Here is a 20038-nt window from a genome sequence, read left to right on the forward strand (position 1 = left end):
GAGTAGCCTATGGGAGTTCTTCATTGAGAATATTGTTTCAGTAGAACAAGATCAAAAAGAGAAAAAATATTTTGTTAAAAGATAGGACGACCTTAAAGAATGACATTTCCTGCAGATTTGCACAGAAAAGGCGGACTGATGAGATAATATTTTAATATTTTATTTTGAAAAGAAAGCTGATAAATGACAAGAGAATGGTATTTGAATTCAACATTATGAACCAAGTGCTATTTGTAGAGCACTATCACACATTTTCTCTACCTTTATGCTTTCTTTGTGGATCTCTAAGATCTTAGAAGAGAAATTGTGAGGTAAAATATATTGTAGGTAGTGAATTGAAAAGTAGAAGAATGCAGTTGAAAACAAAGGCACCACCAACTATCTTTTAACAAAATAAATCATTTACCTCTCCAAAGTGTGGCAAAGATTGTTATTTATTGTGCCCTTGAATCTTAGACTAAACAGTATGATTCCCAAATGGGAAGACAAGTTTGAAAAAGTTGATTGGGATCCCATTTATAACTTCACAAAATTAATTTTAAGTACAAGTGTAGCTTCCTTTATATCAGTTGTTCACTGTCAATGAATGAAAATGTATTTATATCTTAACATTGTAGAAATGCCTCCTTATGTTTTTTAAAATTTTTTTATTGAAGTATAGTGGATTTACTATGTCGTGTTAGTTTCTGGTATACAGCAAAGTGATTCAGTTATACATATATACACATATTTTTCATATTCTTTTCCATTACAGTTTATTACAGGGTATTGAATATAGTTCCCTGTGCTATACAATAGGACCTTGTTTTTTTTCTGTTGTATATGTAATAGTTTGTATCTGCTAATCCAAATCTCCTAATTTATCTCTCACCCCTTCCCCACTTTGGTAACCAGAAGTCTGTTTGTTTTCTAGGTCTCTGAGTCTGTTTCTGTTTCATAAATAAATTCATTTGTGTCCTACTCATGTATTTTTATCAGAGATTTACTTTGCAATAAAAAGAAAGTACACAAAGTTATTCATATTGTTGTATAGTTGACCTTTAAAACATACCAAAAATCTTCACACTATCTGCTTAAATACTAGATGGTGCCACCCATCATTCTAAAGAGAGCTGAGAAATAGAAACCGTTGAAAAGAGAGTGACTTTCCCCAGTTCTGCAAAATAATAACTAAGCTTTTAATTCCAACATGTGCATGCATAAGGAATGAAGTAACAGAATGAAAGACACTGTAGTTAGTAACTCATCTATTATTTTTGAACCAAGTGGTTTTATGATACTAATGCATAAGAGAATATGTCATCTATCATCAGACCATAGACTGATTAGGATTCTGGATTTTTTCATATTCTTCGGCATAGTGTTGATACTGATCAGTGAGGAGAGGCTGATTTGCTTCATCCATGTTGCTTCTGGCACGAATCAGACAAGAGGTACCCATAAAAATGACTGCAACCAGTAATAAAGCAGCAACTACTGCTATGGTAACAATCTCAGAAACACTAAAATCCCGACCTATGTGAAAAATAAAATGAAAGCAGAAAATAAAATAGTGAAATGGTTGCCACCAAAAAAGTGGATAACCTAAATGAAGGCATAGTTCCAAGCACTTTACAGAAATCTTCATATTTAATTTTTATTGGCTACATTGCCTATTAAAGCACTTGCCATCTTGAAGGCACCTCCTAATTTCTCATAATAAGTGGGACCTATTGGTATAGTTATTATTTTCATTCTGAAAGTGAGGAAGTGATGGCTCAGAATTTGAGTCATTTGCCCAAGGTCACTGAGTTAATTGGCAGTACTGTTGGTTTTGGAGCCCAGGTCTTTCAGGATCCAAATCCACCATGCCCTACTGCTTTTGTGGAGAAGGGATTTAAAATTAAGTAAGAAAGTTTAAATTTTAAAACCTCAAAAAAAAAAAATAGCTGAATATCTTATTCCATCTCTTTTTCTATAGTGTTAATAAATGGAAATAACATTATGTAATAGAAAAATTAGGGCATATTACATAGAGTCCAGCTCAAAACTCATTCTCTATGCTTACTAGAAATGTGATCTTTGACATTTACTCCCTCTAAGCCTCATCTTCCATATCTATAAAATGAGTATTTTAATACTTACCTGAGAGGGTTGTAAGGATTAAATGAAATAATGTGCTATGTAATCAGTTCAATACTAGGTCAAATGGATCTCAACAAATGTTAGATCTACTCTCTCTGTCCCCCAATAAAAATTCAATGAAAGCTTTTAAAGTGGAAAACTGGATTACTTTACCTCAGAAAACTGTTTACTTTAGGGGTAACGAATTTGCTTTTGGAAATTTCCATGGTAAAAAATACATTTTCAGTACTCACTTGGCCATTGAACTTCATAAGTATATCCTAGGTTGTCTGGAGCAGTAACAAACATTTCTATGTTGGTAATTGGAGGCCAAAATGGTACCATATTGTATTGTCTGTTGTGTCCAATAGGGGCATTTTCCAGTGGAAATATGGATATATCTAAAATATGTCAAAGACACCTTATTAATAGATATAATAAAGTTAGTATTAACACATTATTATGTTCTGAAGGTGACCCCAAATATTTGAGGATGATATTAAAAATTCTTTCATACTTTACACTTAGCAAAGATATAATACAAAATTTTCACAGCAGCAGAACAGGGAATTACATAAAACAGAGCTCAGATGCTTTGAGTGCAGCACTACATATCATCCAATAGAAGAAGAAAGTTTAAAAAGAAAGGAAGTTTTAGTATTTTCTCATTTATGATGATTACTAGGGTTTTTTTTTCACTTTTAAATTATAGAAACTACTTTGAATAAATTTCATAAAATTTATTTTTCAAAGCTAAAGAAAAGATGGACCTATAATTTGCTATAGCATCATCTATAAGATTTACAATTTAAATTTGGGAGACAGTGTATCCACTGGAAGTTTGTCGTCAACTATGAATATTTCTGTTTTGTAGTTTTCATTTTTTTGTATTTGGTCTTTTTTAGGATTGCACCTGAGGCATATGGAAGTTCCCAGGCTAGGGGTCAAATCAGAGCTGTAGCCGTGGGCCTGCACTACAGCCACAGCAGTTCCAGATCTGAACCGCATCTGCGACCTACACCACAGCTCACAGCAATGCCAGATCCTTAACCCACTGAGCAAGGCCAGAGGTCAAACCTGCATCCTCATGGATACTAGTCGGGTTCATTACTGCTGAGCCACAGTGGAACTCTTATGTAGTTTTCATTTTTTCTATTTACTCTTAGGGAAATAAATATGAACTTATTCCCTGGGTTTTACTCTGTTAGCAAGAATCACTTAACATTTTAAATCAAGGGCTTAGAATTCTATTTGTTTCCTATTGCCTCTCATCTTTCTACTGAAATAGAAATCTTGGACATTTATATTATTAGTGAATTTCTGTCTTTATGGATTAAAAGAGTGATACAGCATTAACTCTGAAGAAAATTTATCATAGAAATAGCAGGTAGTGTTTATATTTTTGTAAGTTGAAATTTAGTTACTTTAAAATTGAGCGATTTCAAATTTACAATGAATCATTGCTACTTAATAATTTAGCTATTAGAACCACTTGAGTTCCTACTAGTGCCAGCGGCTGATCTGGGCAACAGCATAAGATTCAGCCCTCAAGGAACTTACACCAGTTATTTATTAAAGTTAGATATTAAAGGTGATCATTAAATAATTTTTGAAACTTCCTATTTCTTTCTTTCTTTCCTTTCTTTTTTTTTGTTTGTCTTTTTAGTGTCACACTCATGACATATAGAATTTATCAGGCTAGGGGTATACTCGGAGCTGCAGCTTCTGGCCTGTGCCACAGCCACAGCAACACCAGATTCAAACCATGTCTTCAGCCTACACCACAGCTCATGACATCACCAAATCCTTAACCCACTGAGTGGGGCCAGGGATAAACCTGAGTCCTCATGGATACTAGTTGGGTTTATTACTGCTGAGCCACAATGGAAACTCCAGAAACTTCCTATTTATCTTTATTGAACCCTGACTTGATCAGTCTCACCCTTGTTCACTTTCAGTTGTATAAAAAAATCTATGCCCATTGAACCAAGTAGAGCAATAGAGGAATAGTAGTAAAAATAACAATTGGATTGCCATGTTACTTATATCAAATCCTCAATGGCTCCCCATCTCTTTGCTCATTGAAGAGTTAAATCCAATGCCCTTCAGGATCTGCATGCCTGACCCCATTTTTCCCTCTAACCTTGTTATCTCCTTCCATTTTTTCCCTACTCCCAACTCTGCTTTAGCTACAGTGGCTCCTTTGTTCCTTTGTCTTGGAACGATCTTCCCCATATATTGACACAGAATTCCCTATTGCCATTCCTGATTTTGTCTTCAAAGACTTTCTCTTATCTAATGTCGTACATATTTATTTACATATGCTTATTGTCAGTCCTATCAACAGGTTGGAAAGTTCTAGGAGGGACAATATTTTTGTGTGTTTTGTATGCTACTCTTTTTCTCATACCTAGAATAATGCCTAGGAAACAGCAGGTGCTCAAATAATATTTTCCAAGCCCCATTGAGGCATAACTGACAAATAAAAATTGAATATATTTCGGGAGAACAACATGTTGATTTACAAATGGCCAATGGGCATATGAAAAAATGCTCAACACAACTAATCATTGGAAAATGCAAATCAAAAACCACAATGAGATATCTGTTAGGGTGACTATTATTAAAAAGACAAGAGATAACAAGTACTGGTAAAGGTGTGGATAAAAAGATACACTTGTGCATTATTTGTGGGAACTGCTACAATCATTACATAAAGAAGTTTGGAGGTATAAAAGTAGAACTATTTTATGATCCAGCAGTCCTACTTATGGCTATATAGCCAAAGGAAATAAAATCCCTATCTAGAAGAAATAATTTGCATTTTCTTCTTCATTGCAGCACTATTCACAAAACCCAAGATACAGAATCAAACCATATTTGTATAAGATTTAAGTGTGTGTGTATGTGTGTGTGTGTGTGTGTGTGTGTGTGTGTGTGTGTTTTCTACATTTGTTTCAGGGTGTAATACCATAAAGTGGTGATTGGTTGATTGGTCTGGGACATGTATAAACTACTTCCGAAAATTGCACTGAACAACTGGGTTAATAAATTGCGCTGAATTTCCAGGTTACTATATGTAATACTTAATTCATGTGATTTTTAGTTTGAAGAAAGGAAATTGTTGGCACAGTGTGTGAAGAACCCGACTACAGTGGTTTGGGTCTCTCCGAAGGCCTGGGCTGGATCCCTAGTCCAGCTCTTTGACTAAAAGGATCTGGTGTTGCCACAGCTGTGGCATAGGTTGGCAGCTGTGGCTTGGATTCATCCTTGGTGGAGGGACTTCCATATGCCATGGGTGAGGCCATTAAAAAAAAATTTAACTAAAAAATTTTAAAAAGGAAATTACATGTTTACCTGGATACATATGTTAGCAAATAAAAATTAACATTAAATAGAGTATGGAGGCTCTAAATTGTGTCATCTCTTATTAATGAGAGGATTCTGTAGTGGACATTGCAGTGTGAATGATGGTAATTTCCTTCAGTTATAAAATGTAATTCTTATTTCATTCTGATCCTAGTCATTCTATAATGCTATACTTTTTAAAGAAATTTGCATATTTTAAAAGAAATTTACTTTTTAAAAGAAATTCCTGATATATCTTGAAAAATAATTTCGTTCTCTACTCGTAGATTTATTTTCAATAAATACTTCTGCTATATGAAAAATTTTAGAAATTCTTCCAATCTTTTTTTTTTTCTAGCAGTTGTCCTCATGACACTGTTTTCTAAGGAATATTTGCCTGTATGTGGAAAATTTAAGGTGACAAAATTGTTTCAGGCTAGCTTTCATACTATTTATAAGTGTTTATATTAGCCTGTTCTATAAGTTTATGGCCACATTTTATCAGAAATATGCTACAGATTAGTTATCTAATTTTCATAATTCTACCAGCAGTAGCACCCAGTGAGAGGCTTTATGCTATGTGTGGTACAGAGGGATCAGGAGGAAAATAAGAAACAGAGGTATTTTTCTGGTTCATTAATGGCCTTTAGATTAAGATCTGGATAACTTTTAACAAATTGTTAGGAATATGAAATAACTATACTTTCAATCACAATATGCAAAGCAAAGGAATATATGTTTTCATAGTTGAAAGAAAGATCCACTTAAAAGACTTGCCAGGTTACCCAAGATTTTTATTTTCTCTGAAAAACTAACATCCATGGCCTTGTGAATGCCTGGATAACTACGGTTTATATATTGCTGTCTAGTTTTCAAAAGTGCATGTTTCAAAATAGTTTGTTTCATTAATTCCTAAACCTATTAACTCCAGTTGTTTGTTGTTGAAATAAAACAAAACATTGTAAAATATTTGTACTTGAACAAAACATTTGTAAAATTGATAATTAGGATTTCAAAAAGAGAAGGATGTCATTTTCATAATAAGTAAATTGCTTTGGAAAGATTTGTTAAGTATGAATGGCTGCAATACTGCTATAGAGTTTGGAATGGGCAAATGTGATTATAAAGGGTTAAGGAAACATGAAAATTTAGAATAATACTGTACTCAGATTGCATCATGAGAGTTGTTAAAATCTTGTTTTACTTTAAAGAAACTGTGAATTATAGATAATTCAATATAGTTGTATGTATGTATATAAAATGAGATGAAGCTCCAATCAATGAATTCATATCAGGTTGACACATGACATGAATAAATATTTATATTTAAGTTATTTTAAAATGATTTTCAGATGTAACAAACTATTTTGACCAATTTATCAATTAATGGTACTAACCGGGCTATATTAGAAGCTTGTACTGTATGTGTAAATATATATATATTTTACATATTATATACTTATGTTATACATGTACAATACATGTACACACACACACACACACACACACACACACACACACACACAGGGAAATAAGAGATAGATGAATAGATAGATGAATCAAGAGATAATCCCCAATATTATGTTATGTGCATGATGAAGTAAAGGCACAAAAACCAAAATTTAAAACATTATAAATATGAAACTTTATGATGTTTTAACCAGTAGAAACCCATTCATTGTTTGAAAAGTAATATAAGCCTCTCAGCTGAGTAGAAGTGAAGAGAAATTAGTCTTTTAAATAATATTTTAAAAAATGCATTAAAGTGAACTTAAGAGAATTTCTTTGGTGTGATATAAAAACCAGCATTAACTTTTCAAATTCAATAAAATTTCTGTTTGTGAGAGGCCATAAAGTAGTAAAAATCAAAACTGGATTGTGAGTATGATTTTTCTTTTGAGGGTATCAAGAACTCTTTAAGGTTTTTGCATTCATAATAAAATGCAATGAGGATGTTCATTGGAAGATATGAGAAAAAAAATTACAGGAACGTGGTAGTCATCTTCACATGGTAAAAAGAAGGGATTACCTTTTTTAGTCTAGTGAATGCTAATAAGTATCATCTTAGAATTACTTTTCTGAGAGACTACTTCTCTGCTTCTTCCAAGTGGTTTAGAATATTTGGAAATGGCAAGATATTATAGCCATTTTATCCTTTTTGCAAAGGTTAGTTTAAATGTGTCAAGTGCTTAGCCTCAACGGATAACTACGCCATCTGAACAATCTCCTTTGCTGAGCCTGCAAAAATCAAGTGAAAGAGTCTCACCAGCATTATATCTCCTTAGCCATTCATCAAAGACTGCATCAGTGAAAGTATGTAGAAGGACAAAAATAGGATCATTGGGAGATAAATGAGTTTGTCCCCCTGTTCCATTCAGGAATAGATGAGCCAGATTGTGAAGGCTTCGGACAGCAGGGTCATACCTTCCTGTGGGATCACTGTAACCTAGATACAAAAATAAGAATAGTAAAAACAATGCAAATATCTTATTTTTCAAGTCAAAAACAGTGATTATATTGGGAAACAATTTTTCCTAAGCTTGTCAGGCCAATTTTTACCTTGGTATAATCGCATTGCTTCTCTGTACCTATTGTTGGTGACTTTCGTTTGCTATACTGTGAGCTAGGTTAGTTTTAAGCAAGTGGTATGACTATCTAAATGTAGCCTCTAGGTAAAAAATAATGACCTGAAAAAGACACCAGTCAAAATATATAGCACACTCTATTTTGACAAGGCTAACACTGGTCTACATGGAAATAAGACAGTGAAAGTCTCTAGCTTCTACAAAAACTGCTGATACAATTGGGAGAACACCGATCTGATTGTCCTGAAACTAAAATTGCCAGATGTTACCTTAGTCTCCTGCCTTACTCCTTTTGAATGACTGTCAGCATGTTTATTTTTAGAAAACTATTTTTCTGGAGAAGTTACAATTTCTCAGAGCTTTCTTATCATCTCTGTATTAGTTTTAAACATCTAAAAGACTGCTGTCAAAACATTTATAGAATTTTGATAATGATCTCATTCTCTCTCTATATATCTTCTCCAAATATATTTCCATATATATTTCCATATTATACATATATTTCTATTTCACATATATAATACATACATTATATGTCTATTACATGTAGTATATACATTTTCCACATTGTGTGTATATATAATATATAATGAATATGTATTTCCCATATTGTATTATATTGATTGTATATATTATAACATATAATATAGGTATATGTTTATTACATATATATTAGGGAGAAGACAAACATAGATCATAAACAACAACAGAGGTCTCTGATGTGGGATTGCCTTTTAAGTGTGTCCAGTTGGCTTGAAGGACCAAAGAAGGAAGAGCAGGAAAAGGCTGGATATTATAACAAGATTAGAATTTAAAAATTTTGAATTCAGTTATACAATTATAGTTACCCATTCACGTATTTATTCCATTGTTTTTTGACTCAAAAAATATTTAAAGATTGCCTAAAATGTATAGGGATGGGGTTAGTCTTCTCATTTGTTCTGTCAGGAAATGAGAACCATTTGTCTTTTGTTTGGGCATCAATTTGACACAATCTGCAAATTCTTTATGAAATCACTACTTACAGCCTTAGTTTATATACACCAGCTTAATCAAAATATAGTGATATTTAATGAGTTATCTTCAAGTCAGTACATTCATATGTAGTTATTAAAATTAACATCAAGTTAGAAAAGAATGTTGTATAATTTCTATGATAAAAGGGGAGATAATTGAAAATAATGATCAGTTTTATACATCAAGCATCTTAGATCATAGGGGAAGAGGTATATTTCCTTTTAGTTATGGGGGGAGGCATCTAATGTGCAATGCTATATTTAAGGTAAAATTTGATAGTAATAAGTTTATAATATAGTTAATTGTGATTCTATTCTTTTAAAACTAAATATTTGTCACGCATGATTTAAAAGTATCAAAATTTATTTTTTTAAGACAATGGACTTAGAAAATTTGGATTTGAATCTGTGCTCTGTTAATAACTAGCTGGATACCTTTGGAAATCCAGTTTACTACTTTGGATCTCATTTCTCATTTTAAAATACTTTGAATTAAGTAAGGAAAACCAAATTAAATGTCTTTAGGTGCTAGTTAGAATTTCTATGGATTTTTAAAAATAACTGCAGGATGATACATAAATAAAACAATATGAACAAAGCAGGCTTTATTAGATGTCAACTAATATTCAGAATTTTTATTATGTTTTTAAGAACAAAATTAATAATGTGTCATCTTGAATATTATTTGTCTATACTAGAATTTGATATAGTTATACACATATTGACCAGCCACCTCACAGAAATTTGAGTTTAAATACCTTTTAGGTATTTTAAGAGAATGGAAAACAGTTTCCAAGCCCTTCTCTTTGGATAATTAAAAGGAATTTCATGGTTTTACACTTTTCTTTAAGAAAGTTCTTTTTTTTTCTTTTTGAGCAGAGAATTGTGACTATATCCTAACTGGCAGCACTTTTCACATCAACTGACAGGCTCAACATGGCATTCAAAGCTTTTTCAAAGAAATCTGAATTTGAATACTTCCATTTCCTGTGACAATTCGATCAATTCAAAGCACCATTTTCTTTTACTTGCCTTCTACTGTGTTTCGGAAACTGTTTGTAGAATTGGAATAAAAAGGAGGTGTGTCAAATAAACTGACTTCCAAGCACTGAGCGACATCCTGTGGTTCAGGAAGACGTTGCACCATTGGTCTGGCCACATTTCCTGCTGGATTTCTCCTAATTGGCCCACCCTCAGTGCCTGGGGAAAAGATGGGGTATGTGAATATTTATAGGACACTTAGAGATCTTATCATTGCTCTTTACATTTTTAATGCATAACATGAAGACTGAATGAGAGGTTTTTCTTGGTAGAAGGGAAAATTTTTAAATGCATACCTAGTGGCATTAAAGTGAGAAAAATCTAAGTTATCATGTCCAACTTCTGTGAATAGGGAAAATATATGATATAAAAAATCATGTGAAGAAAAAGAGGATCCCAATAAAAGAAAGAGGTCCTAAACAAAGATTTTTTTAAATCAACATATACTTCTTTCATGAGAGTGCATTAAAATGGAAACTCCATGGAAAATTAAAATTTTTTCAAAATAATCTTATAAACCAAAATTCTATGCTGAAATCCCTATTTCGCACATATGAGAAATTTTGTCTTTGAATGTTGTCTGTTTCAAGCCTTCAGAGAAATAAAGCAAAACAATCTTAAATCTCTTTGGGAAGTAGTCTGTATTTCAATCAACAAGTATTTTTCAGCAACTAAAATGAGAAGCAATTAAAAAATTTGAAGGTCACTAAGACAAACAGGTAAACAACCACTATGGAAAACAGTATGGAGGTACCTCAGAAAACTAAATATAGAGCTACCATAAGACAAAGAGGTAAACAAAGATCTGTGATACTAGGGATAATATGTACTCCTAGGGATACTTGGTTGCCTCAGGGGAGGTAAGGGGAGAGAGGCTAGAGATCAGTTCTACCCAGTTAGGTGGCCTTAGGAAGGCTTCATTAAGGAAGAAAAATTTGCAAAGAGCCCTGAAAGACTAAGAAAAATTCCATAGGTAAAATAGAAATTTTACAATGCAAACATTTTAGGCAGAGGTAATAAGAAATGATATTTTTTCTATCTGTACTATAAGCCCCATTAGAGCAAAAACTGTTCTTGGTAACTGTTGTATCCCCCAGTCTTGACACAGTGCCCGGGATATAGTAGAAGCTAAGTAGTTGTTCAGTGCATGTTGATATAGGGAAAAAAATCAGATTGACTGCAAAAGAGGGCCTGTCTGGGGAATAGCTTGCGGGGGCAGGGGTGGTGTGTAGAGTGGCAATGTAAGGCAAGAGTAGATGGTGAGAAAGATAGGAAGCTATACCAGAACCGTATTGTGAAGAAATCAAAAAGCGAGATGAGAAAGTTGTGTTTAATTCATTAGAAAGTTGGAGAAGAGATTGGTTAGGAACATTTGGCATTACATTGTCCCAGTAGTCTCCAGGAAGGAGTGTTTGTGCCCTAGAGGATAATCCAACGAAGTAGAAGAGATGATACTGTAACGTCTACTTATATTTATTTTAGCTCATTCAAAAAACTGCCTATATTGCATGCTCTATAATTAACATAATGATCAGTACTTGATGAATTAGTATACCTGACTTTATTTATAGAAAACAAAAATAAAACATATGCCTATATTGAGACTGGAAACTGCATGTATATTTTTTAGATATACATTATCATTAAAACTTTCAAACGATACCCGTTAAACTATCAGTTCAAACTGGTGGTTTGTGGATTACTGTTCGGAGAGCTATCAATACATCCCAAGAAGAAAGTATTGATTACATGGGTTTTCGAAACACTGTGGTCTAATTTGCCTTCATGGATTTTCATAGTAGAGAATTCTGACAAGTAAAGCAACTGGTTAAACCCATTTAATTTTAATCCAGTGATTTTTAAATTTGTTTGCATGCAGCCAACTGTCATTGCACCTATTAACATCTTATGGATGGATTGGAGGTCTGTGGAATTTGCATGGAGGAATGAATGGAAAGTTCACAGTATCTGAAGTAGAAATTAGATCTGAGAACGATTATGAAAAAAGAGCCTATTTTTTCATATGATGAATCAAAGATGATATTATTAGTGGCTAAAAGAATATTAGGTGCCAATAATTAACTCTTTTAGTACACTGAGTTTGATGCATTTATGGAATATTGGCTAGATGCTGTCCCAAAAGCCTATGACAACATAAGCATGGGGTGTCTTAGCACAGTTTTATATAAAGATGTACATGTATGGGTGTCCTGTAAAAGATGATCAGTGAAACCACAGGCATGGATAATTTCATTCAAGAAGAAAAGTGGAGAGAGGAAAGAATTACTATGAGAGCTAAACAGATATCTCACTAAAGCATTTGGACCATATCAGACCTGTAATATGTGTTGTATAAAATGTAAGTTTCCTTTTTTTCTTTCACTCTCTTGATAAAGAAAATGCTTAGTATTTACATCACAAATTAAGGCAAGGGGTAAACGTGACAATCGTTTTACCTAAAATATGTAACTTTAATATTTCATGAAACTAAGTGTCAGATGAGACATTATATTAATTGACAAGAAAAATTGTGATACAATCTTCTACCCTTTCTTCTTGTCTCCTTTGATGTAATTTCATTTACCCATTTAAATTTTGCTAAATTTTGGTATGATCAGAAAATACCTGGAAAACTCCCAGGCCAAAATAAAACATCCCAGTCAGAAAAAATGAATGTTTTGATATCTAAAGATATGCTGATCTCATTCTCATTTCCCTGCCACAAGGTGGGACAACTCATTCAGCACAACGAAGAAATAAAAATTTATTCTAATTTTTAAATTTTACAGAAGAAAGTTTTATATGATATTACTTCTCTTATCCCTATACACAGCTAAATAAACTAACGATGAAAAAAATCTACCTAATTTCTTTGTTCTATTTAAAATATTCTCTTAAGTTCACAAAGTAATTTAATATTTGATGCTTAAAAGAGTATATATAGAATAAATGTTAGGACTATACTAATAAAAAATAAATTCTCATAAATCTAGTTTTTATATTCAAGAACATTAGTTCAAAATAGTCACACATGCCTGAAGAATAAAAATAAGATGGGATAATAAGACTCTGATAATTAAGACCTTGTATTTGTAGCAAGGGAAATGATAAAACTATAATCCAAGGAAGAGAACACAAAGCTCCACAGGAACAGATCTACATATGGCAGAAATTTGACCTGTGGCAGAGGGCATTCAGATCACTGGAGAAAGGATGCTAGCACAAGTGGTTAAGCATTCTCTTTCTATGTTTACTTTGGGAAACCTGGAAAGAGCTAGTTGGCAAATGTGTTCTGTACAGTATCTTTCTTTTCTTAAAGGTATCCTCCATATTGCTTCCCTTTTGGTTTTTAACCTTTTGATTAGATTAACATAGTAAAATAACAAAATAATAGTAATGACTATTATATACGACTACTAATTATTATTACTACAAGTAGTAGTAGTAGTATGTATATTTTACTTCCGGGGCACTTCCAGTTCTTTCTGCATATTTCAGTTTTCCTAGAAACACATTTTCTGTGAAATTCCAACACAAGACACATGACCACTAGCCAGTGCTGAGGGCACTAAGAGGATTAATGAATACAAACAGATGTTTCCAAAATAAGAAAGTGAGCAAAGCACTAACCAAATTGCTGGAGAAAAGCAACAGAAAAATGTATAGGGACTTTCTTTTTTCCCCTAGATCACCTTAGGTTGCCCAGACTATGCCAGGTGCTGAGTGGATATCTGTACATCAATTCTCCCTAAAAAAGTAGATTTTAGTCTGAAGCCCTTAGTTGAATGAAGGGCCTTCAGGCAGCACATTTCATCACTTTACCTAGTAGGGAATTCTGCATCCTAGATATCAGTTGGAACTTACTGTTACAAAGGGTTCCCAGGGTATCGTAATCTTCCAAGGATTCACAGACCACTCGCCATTGAGAAAAGACAGAGTTCGGGCTTATAAGAGTGGAATCAAAGTTGCTTCTTGATCCCATCAAGTCATCAGTGCAAATGTCACAGGTGTTCTTCCCAGTGGCAAAATTCCAGTAAGGGAGGGAGAAAGAAGGATCCTGCAACATTTCCTAGATTACAGAAACTCAGTTAGCAATCTCTGCTCTTGTTTTAAATCCTCCCGTTGTGGGCGTTCTGTTATGGAGCAGCAGGAAATGAATCTGACTAGCATCCATGAGGTTCAATCCCTGGCCTCACTCAGTAGGTTGTGAAATCCAGCATTTTGGTGAGCTGTGGTGTAGGCTGCAGACACAGCTTAGATCTTGCGGTGCTGGGGCTGTGGCACAGGCCAGTGTCTACAGCTCTGGTTTGACCCCAAGCCTGGGAACTTCCACACGCTGCAGGTGAACCTTCTCTCCGACCCCCGACCCCCAAAGAGTCTCCCTTTTTTTTAGTTTACTCCTTGGCAGTTTGTTTCTACTAGTTCCTTCCAGCCACTTAGAAATTAGGGTGTTGGTGTCTGAAGGGCTAAAGAACTTAAATAGCTTATTTACCAAAGCCTTTAATTTACCACAAGAAGTCACTTAGGCACTGGAGGGGATACAACTCCACTCATTATACAGAAGTTTCTGCAAATGCTTTGGGGAGGTATCTTCCATTTCGTCTTTTGGTGGATAATTACATTTCTATTGGTTATACCAGAAATTATCAATAATAGCTTCTACTCGGCATTTCCACCTCCCTCCATATTCCCATCTCTAATTTGAGCATCACTAACTCTGGGTCTGTAGCCAGATCCAGACTTGAAATATGCTATGTGAAGCAGTGCTTTTTGTTTTGTTTCTGCTTTTCAATGTAACTGGAAAGGCTCTTGGCATTTAGATTCTGGTTTGGCCACAGACTGCAGAGACTCTTTCAAACTCGCCTTATCTGCCTGGGCAAGGAAGGTGTTTTATTTAGAGACCCCTCCTTCACAATCTAAACTGTAAAGACTCAGGCTTCGGCCTGAAACTCATACAGACAGAAAGTGCCAAATGGAAGCAGGTTGTTTCTTTGTGTGCACTGTGCTTTAGACCAGGGACCTAGTTTCCATGTAGCTCTGATCTCAACAATTTAAAAAATGCTGGGCTCAAGATCACATGCTCATTTTATTTGGTTCCTTAAAAACATATATTTATGTATGGATTCAGGCCTGTGGGGAGTTTTATTTAGAGTCTGGGGTATACATAAGGGATTGCCATTGTTTTATCCTGCCTTGCAAGCATTTAGTACATTTTTGTTTTTTTTTACTTTCAACCCTTTCTAGGAAGCATTTCCTTGTCCTCTGGGTATTTTAGAGGGTCAAAAGCTTTTAAGGTATCCCCTGTTATTGATCTCCAGGGGTTTAGAGTCCTTGTTTAGAAGCCATTGTTTGGCTTACCCAAATCGGTGACAGCTTCCAGGGCATCATTAAGAGTCAGTTTGTGGTTCAGCAAGTGACATTTGAGAGCTGGAGCATATTCATGTGGCATTTCAGTGGTGCATTACATTTAGATTGTAATTTGTTGGATCCCTTGTGCTGCTGGGTTTTAAAAATGCAAGTCGTAGAGGCTGAAGTTTACCCAGACAAAATTGAAGCTTTTAAATACTTTCCACCTGCCCTTTCATTTTGGTGTGCCCACGGGGAAAATGATTTGAAGGCAGGAAGATCTGGATTTGATTACAAATGACAGATTTATCTACTCATAATCTACTACATATCTTACTTGAAATCAGAGCTATAAAATAGGAAGTTCAGAGTATCAGATGAATTCATTTAATCATCAAACTGCATATGGATGGACCACTTACATGTGAATATTTTGTTCTGTATTTTAGTGCATTAAATCTCCACTTTCTTACCATTTATTTTCTCGGATAACCCTGGACACAAGTGCACTGCAAATCAATAAATGAATCTGCCCGCAGGTATTTCTTCTGCCCTCAGATATTTTTCAGTTAATTTTTAGATTTTAATTTGGGGTGGAGATTCATTGGTGTTGTTTTACATAGAAGACAATTTTTTATTTGTGGATTTCCTAGCTGAGATCTAATAATTAAAAAATTCATTTTAAAATTACAATGCTTTTCTTAAGAGAAAATCAATAAAATAAACAATGGGAAATCATTCAGATCCAAAGGTGCCATGGTTTTAGCCTATCTCCTTAAAAATAAGCAAGCAATAACTGTTTTGGTTTGAGTTTCACTTTATGCCTAAAAAGCCTTTTCAATTAAAATGATGTCTGACCAATGGGATGTTTTCAGTAGGTTTCTACCACAAGTTTCAAAGTGGTATGGGAGCGGGGCATGGAAAAAATGCAGTTCAGTTAAAATATGACAATATAGGAGTTCCCGTTGTGGTACAGAGGAAACGAATCAGGCTAGGAACCATAAGGTTGCTGGTTCTATCCCTTGCCTTGCTCAGTGGGTTGAGGATCTGGTGTTGCTGTGAGCTCTGGTGTAGGTAGCAGATGTGGCTTGGATCCTGCGTTGCTGTGGCTGTGGTATAGGCCAGCAGCTACAGCTCCAATTCCACCCCTAGCCTGGGAACCACCATATGCCATGGGTATGGCCAAAAAGCAAAAAAAAAAAAAAAAAAAAAAAAAAAAAAAGACAATATAAGCTAAATGTACTTTTTTCCCCATAATTTAAAGCCTGTGCCATACCAGAAAGAATCATTAACTGGTATGATGAGCCATATACACTTTTGGGGTTTGGATGACTAAAACTTTATGGCCCCTTGCTTCATCTAAACCAGGAGGGGGTATTGGTTTATATATGAAGAGAAAGAACTATCAAGTGAGATTCCTTTGTTGCATACCATATGAGGATCATTTTTTTCAATGGCAAAGTTGGCAGTTATGCCCAGTATTTTAATTCACACCCACACATGTCTCAGTTGGCTTCCTCATCACTGATATAACTCTCTTTTCATTTCACAAAGGATAAAGATTAATTGATAAGGAAGGAAGTAACTAGTATAGGAGAAATTTAACAAAATGCCCATGGCAGATCAATTTCATGAAACTGATTTGTCATGGCACCTTTGGATCATTCAGAACACAGAGCATTAAAAGCACTTGCAAACAAGCTGCATCCTCTATAAATGGTGTGAACATGGCAATGTTTTAGCATACCTGCATGTCTCTCTCCAGCTGCAGTAAGTGGTACCTGTGCCATGTGAGAAAGGCAGGTCCTTCGTGAGAGAAATCCACTTCACCAAAGCTTTCCTGCCCTGCCCCAAGGAAAGTCTTTTTGACTGAGTAGTAGTGTGTCCAGACAAAGTAGTTGTAAATGGAAATGTTCTCAAATTGTGGTGTGTTGCCATCCGGCCCCAATATTTCTTCTGATCTCCTGGTGGCAATGACGAACTGAGGGTGCATTGTGCGCTTTGCCATATCCAGGGCCCGTACAAAATGGTTCTTTTCTTCTGTACTTAGGTCCAGTAGGTTTCTCCTGACTTTAGGGATACAAGATTCAAGCATGAAAACATATGCCTGGTGGGCATGAAAATGAGCCTAATGGTCTTGTAATGCCATGTCGCATTTACCCATTCATGGCAATTAGTGTGTATACTCACATCATTTTATGCTTTAAAAAATACCTGTTGCAAAATCCCTTCTTCACCCCCCCTTCCCTTCTCTTGTTCTCTCTCCAACTTTCTCTAGGATTTATATGAGCTTTCCTTAACCTTACCATGCATGAACTTTATAATTCTGTGATCCTCTATTATTTATTTCTGTTCACTACTGGCATCTTTCTTGAAGCTTTCTACCTTTTTAATATCACACATTTTGCAAAACTATAGTATGTGTTATAGCAAAATGGTTAAGAGCCTTATTCTATGACTGTGCACATTTCTCTAAGCATCAGTTTTTCATCTGTAAAATACGTATAAAGATATCTGCTTCATACAGTTATAAAGATTAAAGAATACACACATAAAAAGCACTTAGACCAGAGCCTAGTTAATAACAAAGACTCAGTAAATGTTCACGGAAACTCTTGGTCCCATGTTTGGCACACAGAGAACAAGGCATTATTGGAGGCTGTTGGTATTTAAAGCTTTGTCGTTTATTACTCTGTAGCCTGTATTACTCTGTAGCCTGCAGTTAATGCTCTTTAGCCTGCAGGCCAGGCTCATCATCTCAAATGGCTAAACTTAATCATCATAGTGGGAAATGTCTTTGGGGTCAGCAAGGATGGCAGAAGAAGCTCAAGGGTTAGCGCTGGACAGGTCTCAATGTGAATTCCAGGTTTCCCATGCACCAACTATTTGGACTTGACTTAGGACAATTAACATAACTACCTTGCGAAGTTGCTGAAAAGTCCAGTCATAAACACCTAGCAGAGTTCTTAGCATAAAGTGGCTGCTCCACAAGTGTTTTAGAAGGAAACATTTTTAATCACAAGATTTGAGCTTCAACTTCAGTTCTTTACATCAGATACATTTCTTAGCCTCACTTAGCCTCAATTTCCTCAGCTGCAAAAAGTAAGCCTTGACCTTGATGACTTATTTCTAGGGGTTCTTCCAGCTCAGTGACTCAGGAGTCTATTAAGTGGGTTGAGTCCCTTGCAGGACTGTGGATCCATTCACAAACCCACTTACCTGTGAGAACCTTCTGGTCACAGGCAGGTCCTCTCCATCCAGGACGGCAAGTCCCACAGTTGTGTCCTGAAAAATTGCCGTTGCAGTGGCATGTCCTGTTGAAGAACCGTGTGGGCCAACCCTCTCGGTCATCTCTGCCATCATGGTGGTAGTGGTGGCTGTGGGGTCGGGAGTCTGCTGTCACGGCCTCACACCTGCCCCTCCCTGAGGAGAAGCCACAGCGGTCAGTCCCGGGCCCAGACAGTGGGGACAGATCTGGGCAACATACCCCACTTCTCAAAGCCTCAATGGTGGTACACTCTCTGGGGAACTGAGCCCAGGCCTGCTGAATAAACAGCAGAGGCAAGAAAGTGTACCCCAGAGAGAGGAGTTTCTGAGCTTTCATCCTGCTTGAGGCAAGGGTGCAGGATGAGGCTTTGGTTTGTAGCCCTTTGTGTAGAGACCAAGGAGTAGATAACATTCGATCTGAAAAGGAAAAAAACAAATGGATTATGCATGAATTTTTGTACCATTATAACTAGTATGAGCCCCTTCCCACCCACCTTTAAAATGCTTTTAATATCTGTAAAATGACATTTTAAAAAATCATAAAAATAGTAATTTACCTCTAAAAATTTGAAACGTATAGTTCCTACATAATTAAATTCCCCATCCTAATCATTTAATTTTCTTCATTTTAAATTTCTTTCTATATTAAAAAAATATCTATCTTGAATGTCAAAAGCCTTCATTAGCAGGTCACCACCATTAATTACATTTATCTATAAAGCTGAAAGAAGCATTGAGAGCAGATTTTTAGCAAGTTAATTTCCATGTTTTAAAGTCCCCCATATCCTAGTGGAGTTTTGGCGGGAGTCCACCCACTTCCCATAGAGTTTCTCTCCAGTACCTTGAACTCCTGAGGGGATTCTCTGCTGAACCTCTTTTAGAACTGAGTGTTTTATATTTGCTTGTCCCCTGATGTCAGAGCTGTTAATTGCTTGTGGGTTTCTGCCTGATAACTAATCCCAAATCTGTTCACCCAAACTGGGAGGGGCTGGTCCTCTTTTCCACTCTTTACTAATCCTCTTTCACTTCAGTGAGTTTTTCTGCCCTTTAAGTATTTGGTTAGCACATGATTGCCTTCCCACTGATTTCCTGGTGATGCTTGAAGTTTTAAGAAAAGGTCAGAGACACTAATTTGGAATGCAACAAGTCAGAGAAACTAGAGGACTTTTGTTTTCATTGTAGAGATTTTATTTTCAACTTTGATAGTATATCTTTAAAGGATAAAGTGAAATTACTTACCTTTTCTTAGTGATAAAGGGCTAGGCTAGTGCTTGTACCTGATGATAGGTTTTGATTTTGTTCCATCTTCAAAATAGACGCTACCATTCTTAT

General features: G+C 35.3%; 1 protein-coding gene across 2 annotated transcripts; it reads right to left on the reverse strand.

Annotated features, from left to right (window-relative positions):
- On the reverse strand, window positions 207-19650 carry TYRP1 (tyrosinase related protein 1). Of its 2 annotated transcripts, XM_013993569.2 has the most exons (8): window positions 19548-19650; window positions 18659-19123; window positions 17187-17509; window positions 13958-14162; window positions 10085-10252; window positions 7718-7897; window positions 2358-2504; window positions 207-1515 (listed from the first exon to the last, which is right to left on the reverse strand). In XM_013993569.2, exons 2-8 carry the CDS (start codon window positions 19116-19118, stop codon window positions 1310-1312), a joined length of 1689 nt encoding a protein of 562 aa, XP_013849023.1. In that variant the 5' UTR covers window positions 19119-19123; window positions 19548-19650; the 3' UTR covers window positions 207-1309.

Source organism: Sus scrofa, chromosome 1, assembly GCF_000003025.6.
Source record: "Sus scrofa isolate TJ Tabasco breed Duroc chromosome 1, Sscrofa11.1, whole genome shotgun sequence".
Lineage (NCBI taxonomy): Eukaryota > Metazoa > Chordata > Mammalia > Artiodactyla > Suidae > Sus > Sus scrofa.

Excerpts from the sequence above, each read along its gene's own strand:
- TYRP1 (XM_013993569.2), bottom strand. The coding sequence starts at position 19,118 with ATGTTATCTACTCCTTGGTCTCTACACAAAGGGCTACAAACCAAAGCC. Across the intron at positions 10,253-13,957 it reads CCTGGGAACCCTTTGTAACA|GCACTGAGGGTGGGCCAATT; the intron begins GTAAGTTCCAAC and ends TCTTTTCCCCAG. Across the intron at positions 7,898-10,084 it reads TTTCCGAAACACAGTAGAAG|GTTACAGTGATCCCACAGGA; the intron begins GCAAGTAAAAGA and ends TTTTGTATCTAG.